This window comes from Cavia porcellus, unplaced genomic scaffold (genome assembly GCF_034190915.1).
Source record: "Cavia porcellus strain 051 isolate PalLab524CR breed Dunkin Hartley unplaced genomic scaffold, mCavPor4.1 scaffold_4, whole genome shotgun sequence".
Classification (NCBI taxonomy): Eukaryota; Metazoa; Chordata; class Mammalia; order Rodentia; family Caviidae; genus Cavia; species Cavia porcellus.
The window spans coordinates 119036513-119059502 of NW_026947487.1; the positions used below are offsets into that span (position 1 = coordinate 119036513).

At 60.3% G+C, this 22990-nt stretch overlaps 2 protein-coding genes across 2 annotated transcripts; one reads left to right on the top strand and one right to left on the bottom strand.

Moving 5' to 3' along the window:
• Positions 1-4412: 4412 nt before the first annotated feature.
• Positions 4413-9142, bottom strand: LOC100725334 (cytochrome c oxidase subunit 4 isoform 1, mitochondrial). Its single transcript, XM_003461023.5, has 5 exons — positions 8989-9142; positions 7812-7885; positions 5239-5406; positions 4969-5100; positions 4413-4635 (listed from the first exon to the last, which is right to left on the bottom strand). The coding sequence occupies exons 2-5, from the start codon at positions 7882-7884 to the stop codon at positions 4499-4501; spliced, it is 510 nt and encodes a 169-aa protein (XP_003461071.1). The 5' UTR covers position 7885; positions 8989-9142; the 3' UTR covers positions 4413-4498.
• Positions 9143-9275: 133 nt separating this feature from the next.
• Emc8 (ER membrane protein complex subunit 8) lies at positions 9276-21182 on the top strand. Its single transcript, XM_003461022.5, has 5 exons — positions 9276-9647; positions 16543-16619; positions 19917-19986; positions 20607-20701; positions 20790-21182. The coding sequence occupies exons 1-5, from the start codon at positions 9417-9419 to the stop codon at positions 20947-20949; spliced, it is 633 nt and encodes a 210-aa protein (XP_003461070.2). The 5' UTR covers positions 9276-9416; the 3' UTR covers positions 20950-21182.
• Positions 21183-22990: the final 1808 nt, after the last annotated feature.

The window sequence follows — 22990 nt, forward strand, 5'->3', positions numbered from 1 at the left end:
GAGGAGCCGGGAGACAGGCCTGCAGCTGGGCGTGCACCCAGAGACAAGGCTGCTCGCTGTGAACAGAGGGCTTCACGCGCAACGTTAGCCAGGTCAGAGCTGCCGACCAGGATCGCCGGCGTGCGAACAGAACCAGACAGAATCGGGGGGCAGCAGCCCAAGACAAGACCACCAACCCCAGGACTAAGGCTGGGATCATCAAACCCTCAGAACGCGGAGGGAGGGCGCGCAGAGCTGAAGCGGGGACACTGATCGGGGAGTGCCCTCCGCTGGGGCCGCCTCCCATCAACGGGGGCCTTCACTGCAGCTGAAGTGAAGCTGCGCACAGAGGTGACGCTCACAGCAGCGAGAGACAGCAGACAGGAAACAGGAAGAGAGCAGGTCGCCCCCTCTGTGCAGGCTTCTGGAGCCTGAGCGTTCCCTTCAGCAGGAGGGACGCTGGCCAGGCAGAAACGGGGTGCAGAACTCCAGCAGTGCAAGAGGGAACCTCCTGGCACAGTCCACCTCTCTGCCTGCCCAGCACTGCCTGGCACATGAAAGGTCGCAGCTCTCCCAACAGGAGGGAAGACGCTCTCACGTCGCCCCAGACTGAGTTCCTCTGTCCCAGCAGCCGCAGTCCCTCTGGCCTCTGTGAGTTACTGAGTCACAGTCCCATCGGGATGTCCTGTTATCTAGACCTAAATTACAAAATTAGCCTCCAGCCAGCTTGTATGTGGAGAAGGACGGTGACGAGAAACAGTCCCTGCTGGTGCAGGTGTGCATGCACACACAGCGAGCGGGGGGAGGACACAGGCGCTGCTGCCCTGTTCGGACCTGGCTGCCTAGTTTCCCTAGCTCTGCTCATTCCTGTGCCTCCCCAGCCTTGCGCTCACCCACTCTGCAGGGACTGAGTCTCTGGTGCACTTGCCTCGCTGTTTCATAAAACCCGTGTCCACGTAGTTCTGCATTAACTTCGCCGTGGGGCCAGCAGCAGCCGCGGCTCTAGACCAGCGTCCCCAGCTTCTTGCACCAGGGACCATGCACATTATATCTATGGTTCACTTCTAGTTTTGTTGTTGTTATAGACCGGCCAGGAGGCAGAGCTGAGCGGGGACACGGGCAGTAGCTGTGAACACGGTCCAGCTTTGCAGCCGCCCCTCCAAGCACCACCACTGCAGACCAGTCCGCGGCCACTGGGACTATCCCCGTGTGCAGCCAGGACCCTCGTCCCCCACAAGACAGTCACCACCTTCTTTCCCTGTTGGTTTGGGGACATGGGGAGCCCCAAATGTTCACGGCACTGTCCAGTTCCCCCAGCCACCATTTTCCCTCCTGGTGTAAAGGGCGGGTCCAAAGCTGGGTTAGTTTGCACCAGGCGCCAGCCCAGGAAACTGCGTGAGGCCCGGACAGTCTTACGGAGAGTAAGCTAAGTAGTGTCCTGCGCCTCCCGACCTCCGGACTGGGCCTTTAGGAATGTTAGAAATGCAAAATAACTGGTCTCCTTTGAACTTGGTTTCTTTGAAATAAGCAAAGTAACTAAAAAACCCCACAAGGCCTCCACTGCCCGCTGTCTATATAAGACCCACACCAAGGGGCGCAGTGGCAGCTCCCTTCCCACATGCCCAGCCCTCCTGTGGCTGGGGCTCATCCTCCTACTTTGCAGGAGGAGGAGCCTGGATATACAAAATTCACTGTTTCACCCAGGGAATCCTTAATTCCCTCGGAAATCAAAACTCCTGGACCACACAGAGAATGTCCAGAAATGGTGCAGAAAACCCTGCGTGTGGGTCGCCATACGCGGCAGTGAAAGGAGCCCCCTGCTGGCCCCCACCCGGCTCCCCAACTTGCGCCTCCTTATTAAAAGCACAGTGCCAGGTGCCCGTGGAGGAGCCACCCCGCACGGCCCGCTTCCTGCCTGCTGCCACATCTGCGTGTTCTGCCGACTGAGGCAGGGAGGCAACCAGATGCGTGTCCATGCTTGTTTGTGGTCACTCTGGTCACAGCAGCCAAAAGGAGGAAACAACTCACTGTCCGTGGACAGGCGAGTGGTTAAACAACTCGGGGGCAGGGGGCCCTCAACAGATGCTCCTCGGCCTGAAGGAAAGGAGATCCCTGCACACACTGCACGATGCACGGAGGACACTGAGCTCAGTGGGGAACCAGTCCTGTGACCCTTGGCAGGGCCCAGAGTCACAGACATGCGCGAGGGAAAGGAGCCTGCGGGGCCCGGAGGAGGACCGGCTGGGCTGGGGAGGAGTTCTGTGCGCGCTCAAGCCTGCACAGCCATGGGAATGTACCCAGGCACCGCTGGGCACTGAAAAATGGTGGGAATAAGCGGGGCATGGTGGCCCACACCTGTAATCCCAGCACTCGGGAGGCTGAGGCAGGAAGATCACTATGAGTTCAAGACCAGCCTGGGCTGCAAGGTGAGCTCAAGGCCAGCCTGGACTGCATAGCAAGACCCTGTCTCAAAAAGACAGAATAAAAGAAAAGTTACTATGCTGAATTTTATGTGTTGTCTACCACAGCGAAAATTACTGTTCTGGGCGCAGGTGGATCACAAGCTCAAGCCCGAACTGGAGAACTTAACTGTTCCAAAACAAGTAACTTGGGCACGATGGTGCACACCTGTGGTCCCAGCACTCTGGAGGCTGAGGCAGGAGGACCACAAGTTCAAACCCAGCCTCGGCAAGTCAGAGAGCCTGTCTCTAAAGTTTTAAAAAGCGCAGGGGATGCTGGGGATTTAGCTCAGAGGCATAAGTGTCTGCCATGCAGGTGTGCCGTGGAGAGTTTGATCCCCAGTACCAATAAAAAAGAAGCACAGGGGACACAGCTCAGCGCAGAGTATCAGAAAAGTATCAGAAAAAGGAAAAAGGTGCACTGTGGAAGTCCAGTTTAAAAAAAAAAAAAGCTGCCAACGCCTATGCGCCAGCAGTGGTAGGGAGGGGAGCTGCCCCCCCCAGCTGTTTACAGGGGGATGCTGTAACAGGGGTGACTGCGGGTTTCCAGGGCTGTTACTGTCCTGCTACCTTTTGCCACTCTATTTTACTCCCTTTTAAATTACCAAAAAACAGAAAAAATTAAAACAAGTGACCCAGCGCGCACAGATCAGCTGCTGTCACCACCCGCTCAGCAGGACAGCGGCGGTGGCCGCGGCCCGCCTGCAGGGGCTCCAGTCCCGCTTCCTCGCGCCCCGCTGGGAGCCCGGCCCTGCTCCAGCTCCAGCGTCCTCTGTGAAAGAAACGTTGCCGCCTCTCCTGGAACCAGAAAAGAGCGATGACGTCACCAAACTAACTGCCAGCATCACTGTAAGGAGAGGCCAGGGAGCCCCAAGACTCAGAGCCCGCACCCCTCGCCCCGGCCCGGCCCGGCCCCAGGGACTGCGTGGGAGGCCACCCCGTGTCCAAACCAGCCTGAGCAGCCGGTGGGGTTCACTCCAGCCAAGCACCCCTCCATCTCACAGAGCAGCCCTGCCTGCTGAGACAGCTCTGCGGCCCCTGGAGGGTCTGCAGAGCCAGGCAAGCGATGACGGGCACCTCCGAGCTGCCAGGAAGGAAGGAACTGCCAGCCAATTGCCGCCTGGAGCTCGTGCTGCCCCCATGGCACGCCCGCTGCCCTTAGGGAACCAGGGAGGGCACCTCCAGGGCAGCAGCAGTGGACACCTGGGAATGGCTGTCCCACTCTGGACCTTGTGTCCTCAGACCCCTTGCCTGGCTGTGGGCCGGCTCCCTCCTGGGGTACAGCAGGGGTTCTCTGGGGCCGCCCTTCGCCCTTCCTTGTTCCTGCCCAGTGCAGACAGGGGACCCTCTGCTGCTCACCTCTGCCCTCTCAGCCTGCCAGGTGCACCCAGGGACTGGGCCTGCAGGGGGGGCTGAGACAGGAGCTGGCCCTGGGGCAGAGCAGGTCCCAGGAGCCCTGCCGAGGGCCCAGCACCACAATGGCCTCCTCAAACCACAGCTTTAGCGGATAGCTGCAGCCTGTGTGGTGCTGCTGGTGCTGCGGGAAGCGCCCTGCCTGCCCCACGCAGCCCGGGCCCAGAGGGAAGCGGCTGCGGGGCGTCCGTGCAGTCCTGACCACTGCAACGGGATCTGAGCTTCCGGCAGCCCGGGGCTCCAACCAGGGCCTTCCCCCTCCCCGCTCTTTCACCTTTTAATTCTGAGCAGGGTCTCCTGACTCGCTAAGATGCCTCGCCCGAGCTCAGTCTTGCAACCCTCCCGCCTGAGCCCCTCAGGGCTGCAGCTCCGGGCCAGCTCAGCGCGCCCAGCTAGGTTAGAGTTGTTGTACCATGACCCCACACAACGTGAGACGCGAGGTCTTCGCCATTTCACACACACCGAGGTGGATTAGCTTTGGGCACCTGGAGAAGCCTCGGTCGGTCTTCAAATGCAGACCCAGCTCAGGCCTCCTCAAAGAAAGCGGCACACACACGCAGCTCGCGTAAACAGGTCATTTATTAGCTCTGGGCAGCGTGGCAGGCGGGCTGCGCGCTGCAGGACGGTGACGGTCCCGGCCCCGGGCCTCACTTCTTCCATTCGTTCTTGTCGTAGTCCCACTTGGCAGAGAAGCCCTGGATGGGGCTGACCTTCATGTCCAGCATCCGCTTGGTCTGCATGGCCACCCACTCCTTGTCGAAGGTGTGCGGGATGGGGCCGTACACTGTGGTTGCAGAGGGCGGCGTGAGGCTGTCTCCGCGCAGTGCCCGCAGGCTGCCCGCCCCACGAACAGCTGTCCAGGCCACGGCAATGCCGGGGCTGCTGTCCCTCGGCTCATGGGGCAGAGTGTGCTCTCCCCATGGGAGGGCGGAGCCCCCAGAGCTGGGCGGGGAGCCCCTCCTGGCCGCCCGACCGGCCACCTCTGGTAGAGGCCACTCATCAGAGGCACTATGCCCCAGTGACAGCTCACTGCCACCACGGCAGTCTGGACACACACACACACACACACACACACACACACACCCGTCCCAGGCGCCCGGCCGCCGGGCAGACTCACCGTAGCGCTTCTCCCAGATCAGGATGAGCCCCGTGAAGCCGATAAAGAACAGGGCCGCACCCACCACCGTCTTCCACTGGTTGCTGACCCTGTTCATCTCCGCAAAGCTCTCCTTGAACTTGATGCGGTACACTAGGGCAGGAGAAGCATGTTCGCCAGCCCGGAGGCAGCGGGGACCACGGCCGCCCCGCACCCCACCCTCCCCGAAGGCCACTGGGCACCAGGACCTGGGACCATCCCCCGGAACCCGGCAGCCGCCCCGATACCCACGCTCCACTTTCTCCTCCCGCGTCAGGCTGCTCCACGAGGCCTTCTCCTTCTCCTTCAGGGCCTGCTGGCCGGCAGACAGCTGCTTCACGTGGGCCACGTCGGGCAGCGGGTAGTCGCGCCGATCCACATAGCTGGGCAGGGCGTAGTCCTCGCTCTTCACCACGCTCCCTAGAGACACAGGAACGCTCTCGAGCCTGCGCCCCCGTCCAGGCAGCACCAGGGTGGCGGCTGCAGGCAGCAGGTGACACAGGCCAGGCCCCCAAGGTGGCACTCCCTGCAGTAAGTGACCAGAGACGGGACTACACCAGAGCCCTGCGCAAGGGACTCAGTCAGCAAGAACAAAACCAGGCACAACTGCAAGAAGGGGTCCCCGCTCAGAACTGTCCTACGGGGATCCCCAGCCTGGCAGGCAGGCGGGCGGGGCTGTGCCAGCCCTGCGCACTGAGGCAGGGTCCCGCCGCACGCTCAGGATGGCGCCATGCATCTGGGACACTGCCAGGGTCTGCTTGGTCTCCTGCTGGTGCTCACACTCCAGTAGGAAACAAAACAGACACACACACACTCACACGCACATGCACACACGTGCTCCTCACGTCAGGAATGAACGCGGGAACCAAGCAGACCTGGGGACTCCAAGCAAATGCAGAGCCGCGTGCTCGGGAGGCCTGAGTCCAGCTCGGCCCCACACGCAGGAGCAAGTCCCCCAAACTGCAGCCCCAAGCACAACACTCCCACCCCTACCCCCTACCCCGTCACACAGTTCAGATCCCCAAACCCAGGTCACCGTGAAACCCTGCCCCAGGCGCTGACCTCAGCCCGGATGTGGGCAGTGCCCACGTGGGAACTCATGAGCAGGGTCACTGTTCACTCTCGGTCGTTTTAACCAAAACCGAAGAGCAGCCATTACCTGCGAATTCTTCCCAAGTTCAGCCCAACAAAAGGTGTCTAAGGCTGGAGCACTCCGCCCACACGGGGGTCATTCCCGAGGGGGCCCTCCAGAGTCCACGTGTGCACATGTGACAGAAGTCACACCCCTCATCAAGCTGGTGTAAAGATGTAAACCCTGGAGCATGCTCGCTCGCCCCAGAACAGCGTATTCTACACAAAGAATGTTCTCAGGGTTCCTTCAGAGATTTGGCCTGGTCCCCAACAAATTGGGCGAGGGTGCCACACACCAAATATTCCCTTAAAGAAAAGGTGCCGAGACGCAGCCCCCTGCACTGTGCAGAAGGCCTGAGGGGATGGGCAGCTCCCTCTCTGGAGGCGGCCGTCCTTCTGGACCTTCCTACAGGCTCACAGCCGGGCGGGTGCCCACCCTTTCAAAAACAAAGTCTCGGCTCTTGAATACCGCATCCCATTCTCTGGATGCCACCAAAAAAAAAAGTCTGCCACTCATGCCCTCGGCTGGGCCTCAGTGGGGCAGCCCAGGGACCCGAGCGCCCGCCTGGTGACCTATCAGATGTGCCTGGCACCTGGCACCGCAGCAGCCAACCACACGCCCTGCTCCCCTGCTCCTTTAACGGGGTGCTCGGAGGAAAGCTTCCACCGACCCAGGTGTAGCCCTCCTACACTACAGTTAAAGGGAAAGGGCGGATCTGCCCAGGAGGGTGCAGCGCTTGCCTCGCCCACCTGAGACGCCCACAGGGCAGACAAAAAGAGGCAACCAAGGAGAGACACCACCCGGGGGCCAACGTGGCCTGCTGACCCCCGCCTAGGCGCGCACGGAGCCCTCCCTCCCACTCGCTAATACACACGGGTCCCCCCTTTCCCCACTTCTTCATGGCATCTGAGCCACTCTCCCCAGCACACAGGTGGCCTGCAGGGTAAGCACAGCCCTGCCAGACCGTAGGCCCCCTAACCTGGTGGGCACCGCCCCTCTCACCCTGCTGCACAGGGACCCTCCGCAAGCCTTCCCTGGATGCCTCGCGCTGGGGCTTCGGGAACCCGGCCTTCGCCTCCCCGGCCCTCTCCCCTCTCCGCACTGCAAACCGCAGAGGTCTTGGACACGCTCAGGCTAGACACAGAATGACAACGTCTAGGTTCTTTTTTCTTTTCCTTTTGTGGACACAAGGCCTCACTACAGAGCTCAGCTGACCCTGCAGTCCCCACGTGGCTCAGGCTGGTGCAGACCTCACAGTGAGACCCCCCCCAGCCTCCTGAGGTGAGCTCTGCACCATCGCTGCTGGTTTAGGAGACAGTGTCTTAGTTTAAGTAGCTAATCCAAGACACAAATGAGACTGAAACCCGCTCAGGCAGAATTCCAAGCTCTTTTGCTTCCAGCGCTTCCATGATGTAAACAGAGATAAAATGGTCAGAAGCCTGCAGGGGAAAGACCCTTAAAGTCCTTAGAGACTTCTGAACACAGGTAGAACTTGGACCTCAAAATTGGAAAGAAAGCAGGAAAAAAAAATAGTACAGAAGGACCAATTAGTATTCAACAGAATAAAGAGACACAGGCTCACCCAGAGCGGTGGCATGCTGTCACCCTCTGAAGACCCTCAAGTGCAAGCAAGCCCAGCACAGGCCTTACACACAGCAAAAAAAATGGACCGAGTAAGGAAAGTCACACTTACCGTGTGCGCGCACACACACCGAGGTGGAAATGGCTCGCTTGCCAATGAGGCTGATTACCCTGGTAGCCAACATTCTGAAAGACACAAACACACCCCTTCTCTGAGAATGAGGTGACCATCTATTAAGGCTAAGGCTGTCCTTTGGCCCCGGACCATTTTGTAAGTAAATGCAATTCATTTGGTTGCCTCTCCTCAGCAGATATGATGACACCTTTTGGGGGTGGGGGCAGAGTATCACTATATAGTTCAGCGTGGCCTTAGATTTGATACTAGCCCAGGCTGGCTCTGAACTCTCAGGATGCTCCTCGCTCTCCCACGTGCTGGGATTGCGGTGTTCGCCACCACGGCCAGCTAAACAACTCATTCTTTTTGTAACGGATTCTGCATTCACAAAGTAACCACGCTGAGGTTTTTAACACTGCGTTTTGACAGATCTTACTAATAAACCAAGTATACACAAATGCTTATTTAACTAACAAAATTGGCTTCCTTTTAAAAAACCCGAGATGACTGGAAAAGCAGCCATCAGTAAGGCATCGCGCTGCCGCCACCGCTGTCCTTGGCGAGAAGGAACTGCTCACACGGGCGGTGGCAAGGCCCCAGCGCATGCAGGCTGGAAGGCGCAGGCTGATAAAGCAGCACGCACTGCATGGTCCGCTTCCAATCCCCGCGGACACAGGATGCCCAGAGGACGTCTTGTCACCTGGACCCCCTGACTAGGCTCGAGGACACACAGGTGCCCTTCTCGGAAGCCCCTCTGGAGCGCGCCACGGGGCTCCGCAGCGCCGAGAAAACGCCTCTCCCGGTAAAGGCAGCGTCGGGACGCGGGATGCGCCCGCCGCCGCAGGGGTCAGCGGGGTGCGCGATACCCGGCAGCGGGGCGCCGAGGCCGCAGGCGCAGAGCCAGCGGGCGCCCCAAGGTCAGAGCCGGAGGCCGCGTGCCTGTCCGCGGCGGGGCGTGCGCAGCCAGGGCCCCGGCCCCGCAGGCCTGAGCCGCGCCCGCAGCCCCCGCGCCCGACCCCGCGGCCCGCCTCAGCACCGCCGAGCCCCCGGCCCACCCGCCGCCTCCCGCCGGCGCCCGCAGCAGCGGGCACACGGACCCCGCGGCTCCCAGCCCCGAAGCCGCCGTGGCTCGCGTTCCGTTCGCAGGCCCAACGCCAGGCGCCTCGCGCCTCACCCGCCGTCGCTGCGCCGCGACCGCCGCGACCGCCGCGACCCTCCGCCCTCTGCGTCCCGGCCGCCAGAGACCGGAAGAGCGAAGCCACGGCCGGAAGAAGCGAGGGCCGCGTCGCGGAGCACCACGGGATCGAGGAAGCCCCGCCCCCGCCGGGAGCCGGAGGTCACCGCGCAGTGCACGACGGGAGACGCCGGGCCGCGCTGCTTTCCGGCGAGCGCTGAGCCGCCCGCTTTCCGGCCGGCCGGGGAGAAGCTCCGGCCTAGGCGGGGCGGCGGCTTCGAGGGGCGCGAGGCGGCCGGCCTTGGGCAGCTGCCAGCCCGGGACAGACGCCGCCTCGTCCCGCTTCTCCGTTGAGCTGCGGCGCGGCCGGGCAGGGCGTCCGGGCCTCCGCCGCGCGGCCGGGGCCTCCGGGGCCCGCCGGGCTCAGCATGCCCGGGGTGAAGCTGACCACCCAGGCCTACTGCAAGATGCTGCTGCACGGCGCCAAGTACCCGCACTGCGCCGTCAACGGGCTGCTGGTGGCCGAGAAGCAGAAGCCGCGCAAGGACCACCTGCCGCTCGGCGGCCCCGGCGCCCCGCACACGCTCTTCGTGGACTGCATCCCGCTCTTCCACGGCACGCTGGCCCTGGCGCCCATGCTGGAGGTGGCCCTCACCCTGGTAAGCGGCGTCCCGGGCACCCTCCCCACGCGAGCCGGTACCAGCCTGACCTGGGCCGATGTTGGGTGTTGACTAGGGGGCGTCCTCGCCTGGCGCGCGTGTCGGTGCGGTGGCTTCTGGCAGCCGCTGCTCCGGAGCCCACGACCCTGGGAGCCTCAAGCCCGAGTGCAGACGCTTCTAAAGGCTAAAGACGCGTCGGTCTCAGTTTTCTCCCTCTCGCGTGTGCCCGAGCTGTGTGCACGAAGCTGTGGGTCTACTGCCCAAAGCGATTGGGAACCTATCGAGAATCCCACCGTGACTTTAAAAACTAAATTTTCATGAAATCAAAAATCGGGAGCAGATGTCTCATCTCCAGCACGCTTTTTTTCTACCTGCAGTGAGCACTTTCTTTAAATGGAATAAGAAAAAAGTTTTTTGTTTTTTGGGGGGTTTTTTTTGTCTTTTTTGAGACCGGGTCTATGCAGTTCAGGCTGGCCTTGAGCTCACTTTGTAGCCCAGGCTGGTCTCGAACTCGAAACCATCCTCCCACCTCAGCCTGGGAGTGCTGGGATTACAGGCGTGAGCTACCACACCCGGCTAAGAAAAAAGATTTAATACACAGATAAACTGGGTGGTGGTTGGATTTTAGGCAGGTAGCTTTTGAGTTGTGGGGATGGATGAATGGAGGAGAACCAGGTAATAATTCCACTGAGTTGCTAAAACTTAAAGGGGAAGTAACCTGCAGCCTCCAACCTGCCCGCCCAAGTAGAGGTGCTGCTGATTTTCCTTTTAAGAATAAGCTGTAGTGCTAAAAAGTACAACCTGGTTCGTGCAAGAAGGATTCAGAAGGTGTAGGGAGAAATTCTTTGCCCAAGAAAGAAAGCCAAGTACATTCTTGGCAAGTGAGAAGCGCCTTTGGGAACTGTGTGCCAAGCTTGTTGGGCACAGCTCTGTGTGTCTGCCTAAGTTAAAGTGAGTCATGACAGGAATTTCTTCTGGGCTGGAGACAGGCAGCCGTTTCCCTCCCTGAGTTCCTGAAGAGATGGGCAGTCAAGACCCAAAGGTTTTAATCAGGTCTTTCCAGCCAGCTGTCTCAGTGGTTCTGCTTTTGAGGGTGACTGAATTTCTGTGATGGCTGTGACTTGCGAGGAACTAAATTCACCAGTGACTCCCCCCTATAGTACTGCTCTGAACCCAGAATGGACTAAGCTGCAGCCCCAGTCTTTTGTCTTACCCTTTGAGTCAGGGTCCTGCTGAGTTGTCAGGATGGCTTTGAACTTGGCGTCCTCCTGCCTCAGCTTCCCGAGTAGCTGGGAGGAGGGACTCACCATGTCCAGCCACCAGCAGCACTTGTGTAAGACTGTCCAGCTCTCTACCCGGGGCCTCGTGCGTGTCTGTTTTGTGCCAGGCATGTGCTGAGGAGCCCTGTGGCTGTGACAGACAGCACTGAAGGGCAAAAGGCTCGGGCGAGGTTACGGTGGCAGGGACCTGAGAGCAAGGTCTGCTCACCCAGGCTTGGGGAGTCAGGGCCATCAAAGGGGACATGCACGTGGTGAGGCACCTGGTGACCCCGGGACTGAGTGGCCTGCACGGAGGATGTTCAGTGCAGAGCAGCCAGCGTGTGCCAGCCAGGAGGGCCCAGTGCCAGAGGGGTGAGGGAGAGGGAGGGTAGCGTGGGTGGGCACACTGCTCTGGAGAGGATCACTCAGGTGCTGAGGACAGGGGAGCCCTGGAGGGGAGCTGCATGCTGAGATTTGTTTTCACAAGGTGGCACCAGCCTGCTGCACAGAGCAGGTTTGAGTCAGGTGTTCTCTCATCAAGACTAGAGGTGGACAGGTAGCAGAGCTGAACCTGGGCAGCGCTGAGCAGGAGGGAGCCCCGGGCCCTGGCTACTGCACATGGATGTGGCTGTGGATTGCTGGCTTTGTCTCAGGAGCGGGCTGGTGCCACGCCCTGAGGGAGATGGACAGAGAAACAGTTTTCACATCTGTGACTGTGGTCACATCTGCGACTGTGGCTCAGGGTGAGCGTAAGATGGACCGTGAAGAACTTTCAGTACCGACAGGACAAATGTGTCAGGAGCTTAGGCTGCCTGGGCTGGAGGCGCAGGCTGAGAGCCAAGCTTTTGGGTCCTCGAGCCATGGCAGTGAATCGGATCACCAAGGGATGTGGGTGCAAGACACGCGGGTGCAAGGAGCGGGAGGAACTGCAGGGCTGGGAGGCAGAGGGGCGAAAATCCGCAGGGCCGAGAGGTAACGGGAGATCAGAACCACAGCTGCGTCCCCAGACCCTGTTCCTGTTCTGAGACAGGGTCTTGCTGCGTGGCCCAGGCTGGCTCAGAAGCTGCAGTCCTGCCTCGGCCTCCAGAGTCGCCTGGGTTAAGGTGTGCAGTCCTGGGCTTCTGAAGGGCGTCGCCCAGACTCCCTGGGGCCTTCCCGGGCATCATTACCGTTCTTAACTCACCTTTGCCGGGCTGAAGGGTTATGTTCCTATTTCAGGAAACGAGCCCAGTGCTGGAGGGAATTGAGCACCACCTGCCGCCCAGCCCTGCCCTGGGAAGGAAGGGGCCAGAGAGACCTGGACGCCCAAGCCGGGGGCCGGGCTGCCCCTGCCCGCACAGGCCCCCGCCGGGGTCCAGGCCCCTGGCCATCCTGCGGTGCTGCCCTCGCCAGGGTGTCCTGCGCTTTATTTGTAGCCACCAAAACTCTGGCTTTCAGCCTCAGTGGGCTGAAGTATGAAAAAGACAGATCCTGTGCAAGTGAAGGAACTTCAGACAGGAGTGTGGAGGACAGTTTACAGTGTGACTCAGCTCGGACGTTTTCTGTTACAGTTAGGCCGTTTGAATTTATATTACTTCCTCTCCCCAGTTAGTATGTACATTATAATTAAGGTATTAAATGTATGCGACGTGGTTTTGACTAAGTGCCGTTGCAGCCTGAAGGCACTGCACAATCTCTGGGTCCGGAGTCTTGGTTTATCACGATACTTCTGTGCAAGGTGAATTTTTTAACAAAACAGCCAAATCCGTGCAGTTGTGTAAATGAGGCTTGTTCTAGTTCTTTTCCAGCTCTGGAGTTTTATCTCGGAATTAACTTTTGGGGAGTGGGAAGGACTTTGCTGTGCAGGCCATCAGGGGTAACACTCTTTGCAAAGCTTTTCGTTGTGATTTTCCATTTTAAAAACATCATGCGTTTCTATTTTTATAAGTACTTACGCCTGTTATTTATGCTTATAGCCCTTTGACGTAGGTAGTGAAGGAATTATTCCTAATAGCAAAAGCCCATAAAATATGAGCAGGGAAAGTGGCCTAAAGCTGCTGCTCCCCTCAGCCCCGGCGACCTGTCCCCTCACCTGGGCCCGCCCCGCCCTGCGCACTCTCCATCCCCGACAGTTGGGCTCCTCTTCCAGCCTTGCGGCCCTGCCTCCTGCTGCCCCAGTGCCTGCTGCCCGCCCTCTGTCTCCTGTGCCCCTGCCACCGCCTCCCCTGCTCCTCCGCTCTACGTCCTCTTCCTGCTGTCACTGTCGTCCGTCCTCAGTCCCCTGACCCGCACATTGGCAATTCCTGGCCCCAGCTTTGTGTGTCACAGAAGGCTCAGCTGCTGGCTTGAGAAGGAGCTGTCTGGGGCTGTGCGGGGTCAGGAGTGGTGCCCTGCCTGAGGTGGCTGCCTTACGGGGTCCTGCCGTTGCCTCCTTAGCAGAGGACTCGGGGAGTTAGTGCTCACAGGTGCGGAATGCCCGCCAGCGTGCGGGGAAGTCCCCTCCCTGCGGGGTCTGCCTGGGATGCGCGAGTCACCCCGCTGCCTTTAGCAGTTTTTTGCACACCTGCAACAGAACAGCCAAAAAAGGCCCGGCGGGTGCTGAGGTGAGAGCCCTGCGCTCCCAGAGCAGAGGGCGTGCGTGGGGAGCTCCTTCTGCGGAACCCCGCGTGTTTCGGGGAGCTTGTGTTTTGTCCTGAGCCTGCCTTTCATTTTGAGTTTTCACAAGATGCACCACAGAGGCTTGGAAGCAGGAGACGGGAATCGCTGTCACCGGGAGCAGAGCGAGGCAAGCAGCCTCTCACCTCTCAGTGCCACCTGCCGTGCTCTGCTGGGGGGGACAGGTCACACCGTACCAGCTCTTCATGAGAGCCTGAGTACTCCTGCAGGGCGCTGCAGCCAGCAGAGGCCCACCCATGCCCGGCTCATCCCTTCCAAGCAGGACGCTCATTCAGGCTAGAACCAGTCTGGGCCGGGAGGGTGGAAGCTCTGGAGCTTTCTAGAGCACCTCTTTGGGGTGCGCATGCCTGAAGTTCCCCACCGCTGGTCCAGGGATCAGGGAAGACCACCCCTCTTGCTAAAGCTGCCTCTGTGCTCGGTGGCCAGCCAGTTCCTGTCCCTGAGTGGGGGACAGGCTGTGCATACCCAGAGTAGACAGCCGCATAGTTGACTTGGTTTGGGCCATTCAGAAGGTCCGGGAGCCGAGCCAGAGCTTTGTGACCTGGTTTACCACAAATCAGCCTCGTCAAGGGGCCGTGAGAGCGCCAGGCCCTCGGGATCTTCTGCTGGAGTTCGGTCGGGCCCAGTTCCTCCGAGGGAAGGGAGTGTGTTCTCAGCAGTCTAAGTGTTGGTGAGGTGTGTGTCAGTGCCACAGGTACAAGGTGAAGCCGTGTGTGCGTAGGAGTGTGCAGATCCCCAAGGGAGGAGAACCCCACGTCGTCCACACCAGCCTGAACTACATAGTGAGACCCTGTCTCAAAATTGAGGTGTCGCTCAATCCAGAGGCCCTGGGTCCAGTGCCCAGTACCGCAGTGCCCTTTTAGTAGTTGTGGCCAGCTGAGAAAGATTCCCAGAAGGTATCTGTGTCCTCGTCCCCGAGGCATTGCATGGCGACAGGGACCTGGCCGGCAGGATTAGGCCAAGGACTTGGGGCGGTCGTGCTGCCTTCTCCGCACTGGGCCTCTGCACTCATGAGGGTGCAGGGAAGAAGGCAGCAAGGTCCGAGGAGACGCGAGGTCAGCGCAGTGTGGCCCTGAGCCTGGGGAAGCAGGCAGCTTCCGGGTTCACGCAGAGCCCCCGGGAAGAGCCGTCGCTGCCAACCCAGGCGGGGCTTCCGACCTTCAAACTGAAAACCTGCAGACCGAAGTCGTTACGTTTGGGCAGCTTGTTGTGAGGGTGTAGGAGACTGAAGATGACAGACTGACTGGACACAAGGGTAGCCCGCACCGGAGAGCGAGGACAAGTGGCCCAGGGTAGGTGGGCGGGGACAGAGGTCACCTCTGCTGGGGCCCACGCAGGGCCCAGCTTTGACTGGGAACAGCTGGGAGCGCGGTGCAGAGGGCCGGCAGGTCCCCCGGGCTGCAGTGTGGGGAACAGGGCCAGACCCCGAACTCGAGCTCGGCTCTAGATAAGCTTAGGAAAAGCGGAAGAAATTGTTCCAAGCAGCAAGAGGAAGTTTCTAGAACCCCTTAGGAGGAGAGAGAGCTCGTGTCAGAGCAAGTTGCAGCAGATTCACGATAGAACCTTTGCAAATATTTGGGGCTCATAACCCTAATCTTTTGGGTGGAAGGCCAAAATGCCCATTTGTTAGTGATCCCTGGTTTTGACCCAATATGGTAATTTGTGAGCTCTAAGGAGAACAGAAACATTCTAATCCTGTGTGAGCCAGGGACCTTTGGACCGTCTTGCAGTGTCTGCTTTTAGTCACAAAGAAGACAGAGGCCTGAACCAAAATTCAGGACAAAGCAGTAGCACGTGTTTGAAACCCACAGGGTTTGCGGTTTGTTTGTTTGTTTGTTTGTCTTCATCCTTTTCAGTGCTGGGGATCAAACCCGGAGCCTCACATGGGCAGGGAACACTTTACTGTACACTCAGCCCCAGCCCCAGCCCTGCACACATTCTAAGCAGTAAACTCACTGCAAAAGCAGACAAAAGAAACAAGGTCTCAGTTCTGTGTCCTCTTCTGCAGAATGAGAATTTATGGCAGCGTATTAAAGTTCCATTACAGCAAAACAGGATGACTTTTTGTTTCTAGTAATGGCATTAGGCCTGCAGGAAGCTAAATCTGATGAGAGAAGAGTGGTTTCATAGACAGAACAAAACTTCCACCTGCGGGCCTCGCAACGCTCGCCTGCAATCCCAGCACTCGGGAGGCTGAAGCAGGAGGATCGTTGTGAGTTCGAGACCAGCCTGGGCTACAAAGTGAGCTCAAGGCCAGCCTGGACTGCATAGCAGGACCCTGTCTCCAAAAGAAGAAAAAAAAAATACATTCCAAAGCCCACTGCAGGCTCCCTCGGAGCACAGCAATAGGGAATTGAGTGAAGGTGCGCTAGCACCCTGGCTGCTGTATGCGCACCCCACAGCCCAGGGTGGGGCGCTCCAGGGCGTGTTGCTGGAAGCTGTGGGGCGGGGCTCCCGTGTGCTGGCTCTGCTGTTACCTGCCGAGCAACTGAAGGGTTGGCTTCAGTCAGCGCCAGGAGGGTGCACGCTCAGACTGCAGCCCGCAGCCCTCACCCCTCACCCCGCACCTCGTCTCGAAGCACTGGCACCAAGATGAACCCGCATGTCCGGCGGCCGGGCTGACAGCTGCCATGCGTGACCCCTGTGGCGTGCGCGGCATAGGTGCCCCGCCACGGCTTAGGGTTTCTCAGGCCCCAGGAGGGCCCAGTGCTCTGTCTGCTAGGACAGGCTTAGTAAGCTGTCACCAAGAGGCTCCCACGGCTGAGTCCGGCCCCGGCCCGTACCGAGACCTGTCCAGCAGACCTGACCCTCTGGACTGCTCTTCCTCCGAGCGCCTGTCTCGCTCTCTTCGGGCTGGGAGAAGGGCACAAGGACTGGGCAGCCGTGCTCACCCCCCTGGCGGGAGGGGTCCCCTGTGGCTCCCCACCTCCACATTCAGGGGGAGCGCTCACCGGCTCTTCCTGGCCTGTGCTCCTCTTCAGATCGACTCCTGGTGCAAAGATAACAGCTACGTGATTGCCGGCTACTATCAAGCTAACGAGCGGGTGAAGGATGCCAGGTAAGTGAGGGACCCTCCCTGGGCCAGAGGGGCAGGGCAGGCCTGTCCCGTGGTGGCCTCCTGCAGGCGGCAGGTGCACGCCCCTCCCCACCTCTCAGCCTGCCAGCAGCATGTGAGGGCTGTGGGTGACTGAGATTCTGTGTCGTGTCGTGTCATCGCTTTGCTTGAGAGGAATCTGTACAGCAGAAGCAGCAGTCAGGCCTTGTTCTGCCCCGCTCAGCCCCCCCCCCCCCCCCCGACCCAAACCAGGGGGATAAAGGCCGGGCGCGGCTCCTCGGCTCCGCGTGGTGTGAATGAAACAGCTTCCAGGTCGGGGGACCTTCGACTTGGTGTTCACTGGCCCCCAGCTCCTCCCACCGGGAGGCTCCCCAGCTGCAGAGGTCACCACCGTGCCTGCCGCTGTCCCCTACATCCCAAGCAAAGCCGGAGAGCCGCCCTGCCCAGGGCAGGTGGCAGCCACAGCAAGCAGGCTTTGCTAACGCGGGAGCTACCGTGCACAGGGGCCACAGCTAGTGACAGCAGCCATTCCTGTCCCTCAGCCCTTCAGGGCCAACCCAGGAGGAGCCAGGTAAATAAGGCCACCACACAGCCACAAGTGTGAGGTCACACCCGCAGTCCCAGCTGTTGGGGAAGCTAACGCAGGAGGGCCATGACATGGAGCCCAGCCGGGACAACCAAGCAAGATCCTGTCCCAAAATGAAAAATGTAGAGCCGCCAAGGGTGTGGCCCAGGGCCAGTGCCCGGGTTCCATTCCTAGAACGCCAAAAACAAGTGCCTCAAGAGGAGCAGTGCCCCGCGGCTGAGGACAGGCCTGCCTGCACTGGAGGAGGAGCCAGCCCCCCTTCCCTTCCAGGCCGGCTCTGTCCCCTGGAGCAGCCTTGCCTGAAGGCAGCTGGGAAGCGTGGGCCACACGCAGGAGACCCCAGCTCCTGGGGCTGTGGGGCTGGAGGGTCCTAGAGTAGGCCTCTCACGTGCAGACAGGAGGCGTGCATGGGTTCAAAGGCACTTCCAGAAGGAAGATGTGGTGGCCAGGCATGGCCGTCACTGGTGAGGCGTGAAGACACTAATCATGCCCTGTGGTCCCCTGAGGACTGGGTCCAGGCAGCAACCTTGCAGGGCTCACGTGACGCCCGACAGCACCTGCTGGGATGCTCATAGGCGTCACCCTTCTGGAGCACCGCTCTGTGCGCCTGTGTCATTCTGTCTGCTCTGGGACGCTGGCGACTTGGGCCTGCTTGTTGCCCAGAGCTGGGGCCCAGCCGGGGCCAGGTGCATCGCAGCCTTTGCATTTGTTACGCAGGAGAGCCTGGCTGGCTGTGGACGGCCTTTGGCTGGGTTCCCATAACCGTGCGGGACGCCCCCACCCCACCCTCTGTGGCCGAGCTCAGTGGGGAAGGGCCACAGCACCAGGGGCAGGCTGGGAGTTACCACTGGCAGGACCCGAAGAATCTCCTGGGAGGTGGCAGGGAGGGGCACAGGTGGGGACGCGCAGGCGCAGAGTTGCACCCACCCTGAAAGCGCTGCTTCCTGCGAGCCTTTGGAGCCCGGCTCGCTGCTTCTGCGGAGATGTCTGGGGAGGGGTGCATCTCATAGGGTCGTCACAGTGCCGGCCTCTCCTTTCCCTATCCTTTTGCCCCAGACGCGCGCCTTAGGCCACCAGCCTGCCACGGGCGCTCACAGGTCCTCTCCTCCCCGTGCACCACAGCTCGCTGCCACCCTCTTCCCCTCCTCACCTCCTCCCAGCTCAGTGGGAAGTGCTGTTTCCGGCATCTCCCTGCACCCCAGCACGTCCGTGCCCCCACAGATGTGATCCCTGAGGCGCCCTCCCCTCCGTGCTTCCTGTCTGTAGGGAGTAGGTGCTGGGGATCGAGCTGGGGTGGGGAAAGGTGTCAGGGTCCCACCCCAGTGTCCTGGACTTCACACTGCGTCTCCCTCCGATGCACCGTTCTGGGAGTGCTCTATGGGCGGGCCCCTCTGCATGTCCCTGGTGCAAAGGGAGGATGCTCCAGCCAGGGACACTGACTTCACAGAGGCCACACAGCTCAGAATTGTTTGCCCACTTCATTTGGAAACGCATTGGCTTGTGTCTGACACACGCATATGCATGCATGCGCGCGCACACACACATTTCAGTCAGACCTGGCTGAAGATCTGCTCTTGTTCTAGAAAGATCACTGGGTTAACGGTGCCTCCCGGCACTGGATCTGGAGCCAGGCAGGGTTGGTTTCCGGTGCTCAGTAACTCACCCATTAGCCTCGCTGGCCCGGATGCCAGCACTGCGCTCGCAGAGGGAACCAGCACGCAGCGTGCCGGGCAGCAGGGTGACGCTGACCGTCCTGTGAACACGGCAGAAGAGACGGCGGGCCTGGAGGCACGCACTTCCCGATGCTCGCTCTGGTCTGTGCTGCCTGGCTGCCTTCATTGTGCCTCTGATGATGGATTCCGAGGTGCCCTGGCCTGATAAAGGCTCAGTAAAAGTTTGCAATGCGCAGTACAGGCGGGCAGTGCTATGCACGCCCAGTTCTGTGCCAGCTGGCCATCGGGAAGGCGGCTTCTGCCTTCAGGGGAGTGCGTTTCATTTGGCAGCTGGTTCTGGGAGGGACGGGCTCTGGCACTGCGCGGTGAGGAGTGAGGTGCTCCCTGGTGCTGTGACACAGGAGCTCGGCTTCACTCCCAGAGACCAAGTGTGGAACACCAACAAGCGCCCAGCTCCTTCGGACACCGCGACAGCTCACTAGCTGGGGAGCTTCGAACCCCTCCAGAAATCCTGACCGTCCCCCGGCCAGCTTGGCCCTGCCCGCACTGGCGCTGCGAGGTGCAGAGTCCCACTCGTGCCCGGCGCCCTCCTGACTGCTGCTGCCTCTGCCCGGAGCACCTGCTTCCCCTTCCCTGCACTCTGCCAGCCGAGGGGTCGGGAGGGGACTCTGTGGTGAGCGGTGCTGGAGCCAGTGAGGTCCTGCAAACAACACAGGACAGTGAGTACTACAGACAGCCCCGCTTAGCAACGTTGGAGCTGCAGCTCCCGTGGGCGTGAACACAGCGCCTGGGAGCAGGACAGGCCGGGGCTTCTGTGCATCACTCTTGAGTCTCCTGTTCCAAGGTGAAATGGAATAGTCAGAGGGGATACTTTTTTTCCATGCAGGCGCAAGGGAAAGATTACAGATTACTGGCCATTAAAATACATGCATAAGAGCCCGGGGTTTAGCTCAGTGGCACAAGCACCTGCCTGGCAAGCGCAAGGTCATGAGTTTGATCCCCAGTACCAAAAAAAAACTAATCACGGGTCCTCCTTTGCAGTCCCAACCAGGTGGCAGAGAAGGTGGCCTCCAGAATCGCCGAGGGCTTCATGGACAGCGTGCTCATCATGGTAAGCCCCTGCACCCTCGGGAAGCTGTGCCTGCTCCGCCGGTGTCCTCACGTCTGCAGACCTCAGGGTCTGCGGCCTGAGTACCGCTGCAGTCATGGTGCAGGGCTGTGGGCGGCTCGCTGTCAGCAATGCTTGCGGCAAGGTCCCCACGCAGGAACCTGTCAAACGCAGGTTCAGCCAGGTGCGGTGGCAGGCGCCTGTCATCCCAGCTCTTGGGAGGCTGAGGCAGGGGAGTGCCAGGGGTCTGAGGCCATCCACGCTATGTAGCGAGTTCAAGGCCAGCCTGAACTGTAGTTCTTGCTATGTAGAGGGAACCCCTGGCTTAAAAGAAAAGAAATGCAGATTCTCAGGCGCTGCCACCACAGAGCCACCGAGTGGGAACTCGGGGCTGAGGCCGGCTGTGTTTGAGGAGACTGTCTCCCAGCAGTGGTGCCGCTCAGCCCTGAGGAGGCGGAAGGAGCCCCACTTGGCTCCCCGTGAGGGGCTGCATGGGGGACAGCTGGCACCCCCCGCATGGCGCCCCTGCCCCAGCACCCCCTGCAGTCTCCGGGCGCCTGTGTGCAGCACCGGCGGGGCCAGCCGAGCCCTCTCCGGTGACACTGTGCCCTCTCCTCACACAGGTGGACAACACCAAGTTCACAATGGACTGCGGGGCACCGACCATCCACGTGTACGAGCACCACGAGAACCGGTGGCGGTGCCGAGACCCACACCAGTGAGTGAGGCCGCCCTGCGGCAACTGCGGGGCCGCGGGGTGGGGCCACGGTCCCCCGCCGAGGCTGACTGTCCCTGTCTGCCCGCAGTGACTACTGTGAGGACTGGCCGGAGGCTCAGAGGGTCTCGGCGTCGCTCCTGGACAGCCGGTCCTACGAGACGCTTGTGGACTTCGACAACCACCTAGACGACATTCGGAACGACTGGACAAACCCAGAGATCAACAAGGCCGTCCTGCACCTGTGCTAGGGCCGGAGGGGAGCCTGCTTCTCGGGTGGCGAGGGCGCCACCACCTCGCTGCCATGCGGGCCACGGGAGAGGCCGGCCTCCCGCGGGTTCCACACAGTCGCACGCTGCTGTCCGCCTCCAGATCAGCAGTGGCCGCTTGTCCAAGATTGTGCTGTAAGAGTTTTAACTGACCTTTTATAATGCGAGAGAATACTTTTTAAGGCTTATGGACTATTAAAACCAAGCCCACATCATAGGCTGCAGTGCGTGTATTTATCAGGCCGAGCCGGGCAGACCCAGGGCTGGCGCCCGGCGGTGCCCAGGGAGCAGGCCTGGGCGGGAGCGCAGGCGGCGGCCGAGCCCAGCGGGAGCAGCTGGTGCTGCTGTTGCCTGAGAGACCTGCACAGCTGCCTGCAAAACAAACAGTGTCGCTGGGCTGGGAGCACAGAGCAGCACCGCCCGGCTTCGAGGCGCGGATAGGGCAGCAGCATGCACGTGTGCCAAGCGGGTCCTGGCTGCCGAGTGCCTGCTGGGGCCACTGGTGGCCTAAGCGCTGGCCTTTGTGCAGGCCATTTGCACAGAGCAGTGTCCACATTCCTCCCTGGATGTTCCTGTCTCGTCTTGGGAAACGTATGGGACCAGCGCATTTTCCCCTGCTGCAGGGTCTCAGCGGCCATGTGAGCAGGAAGAGGAGGCCACCCTCCGAGGACAGAGGCACCGCGGTGACGGCATGGCCGCGCAGGGCCAGCAGCGCCAAGTCCCTGGTGCACAGAGGCCCGCTGGGCTCCTATCCTCGAGAGGCATCCCTGTCCCCAGTGACACCTTTCTTCCCCAGGAGCGTGTGCCACCGTGCCCCAGGCTGGGTGTAGACCTGAGCCTGAATCCCAGTCCTCTGGGTCCACTGGGTCAGCTTAGTGTGGCACAGGGAGGCACTCAGGGGAAGGTCACCTTTTCAGAAAGCCAGGGTGGACCCCAGGCGCAGATGTCCGCTCCCAGGTTCCTTGTAAAATAGCAAAAGCCCTGCATGGGGCTCATCTCCGACTCCACGAGCAGAGAACAGGTTTCCTCGCTGGGGACCTCAGCCCGCTGAGCTGCGTCCCGGCTGCCTGTGCCAGGAGGCCTGAAGGGACAGCACCTGCGTGTAGCGAGAGATCACAGGCCAGCGCTTGACTGGCCCTCAGGCCTGAGCAGCCCCTACAGGGGGCTGTGCACGTGGACCGAGGCACAGGGGGCCTCGAGCGGGCTGGCCACGGGCCCTGCCTGAGCTACCCAGAAAAGCTTACCCCAAGCTGAGCTCTGTCCATTAAGAGACCAGTAGGACAGGTGATTGGTTTACACGCAAGTGCCATTTTCCTGCACATTCTAGAAGGCTAGAAGAAAGTGTCTGAAGAGTTTTCACCATAAAGAGAAGCCAAGCAGCCCAGCGCTTGGGGGGCTGAGGCCGGAAACAGCCTGCGCTGTGTGTGAGGGTGCTGGCCCCCCACCCAGGAGAGGTCGGTGTTTGGGGGAATGGGTGTGTTTAACCTGACGTAAGTGAGACAGCGGGTTCCCCACTCAGTGTGCAACTGCTGTGTTTTTATGGACCGGGATTTTTTGTTTGTTTTGTTGGGGTTTTTTTCTTTTGTTTTGGGCTTTTTAAAAAAGACAGTCTCCTGTGCAGTTCAGGCTGGCCTTGAGCTCACTTTGTAGCGCAGGCTGCTGTTGAAACAATCCTCCTGCCTCAGCGTCCGGAGTGCTGGGGTTACAGGCGTGAGCCCCCCACCCCGCTGTAGCAGTGAGATCTTAAGGCACTGATTTCCCTCTCTAAGCCGGCTGGCCTCTGAGAATTGAGGCTCTGAGTGGAGACGCAGCCAGCAGCTTCCTAGCGCCGAGAGCGCTCACCGAGGAGAGGCTGACCCCTGATGCTGGTGAGGTCCCCCTGCTCCCTGCGGGACGGCTTGGAGGCTGCAGTAATTCAGCCTTGCAAGTCAGGTTCCACAGACCCGGTGAAAAGTCCTCATCTAATTAGCTTTGATTTATTGTAATAGCTTATCTTTCTGAAGTCTCTGGAAACCTATTATTT

Excerpts from the sequence above, each read along its gene's own strand:
- Emc8 (XM_003461022.5), top strand. The coding sequence starts at position 9,417 with ATGCCCGGGGTGAAGCTGACCACCCAGGCCTACTGCAAGATGCTGCTG. Across the intron at positions 9,648-16,542 it reads TGGAGGTGGCCCTCACCCTG|ATCGACTCCTGGTGCAAAGA; the intron begins GTAAGCGGCGTC and ends GCTCCTCTTCAG. Across the intron at positions 20,702-20,789 it reads CGGTGCCGAGACCCACACCA|TGACTACTGTGAGGACTGGC; the intron begins GTGAGTGAGGCC and ends GTCTGCCCGCAG.
- LOC100725334 (XM_003461023.5), bottom strand. The coding sequence starts at position 7,884 with ATGTTGGCTACCAGGGTAATCAGCCTCATTGGCAAGCGAGCCATTTCC. Across the intron at positions 5,101-5,238 it reads GCGGGAGGAGAAAGTGGAGC|TGTACCGCATCAAGTTCAAG; the intron begins GTGGGTATCGGG and ends CTCCTGCCCTAG. Across the intron at positions 4,636-4,968 it reads GATCTGGGAGAAGCGCTACG|TGTACGGCCCCATCCCGCAC; the intron begins GTGAGTCTGCCC and ends CTGCAACCACAG.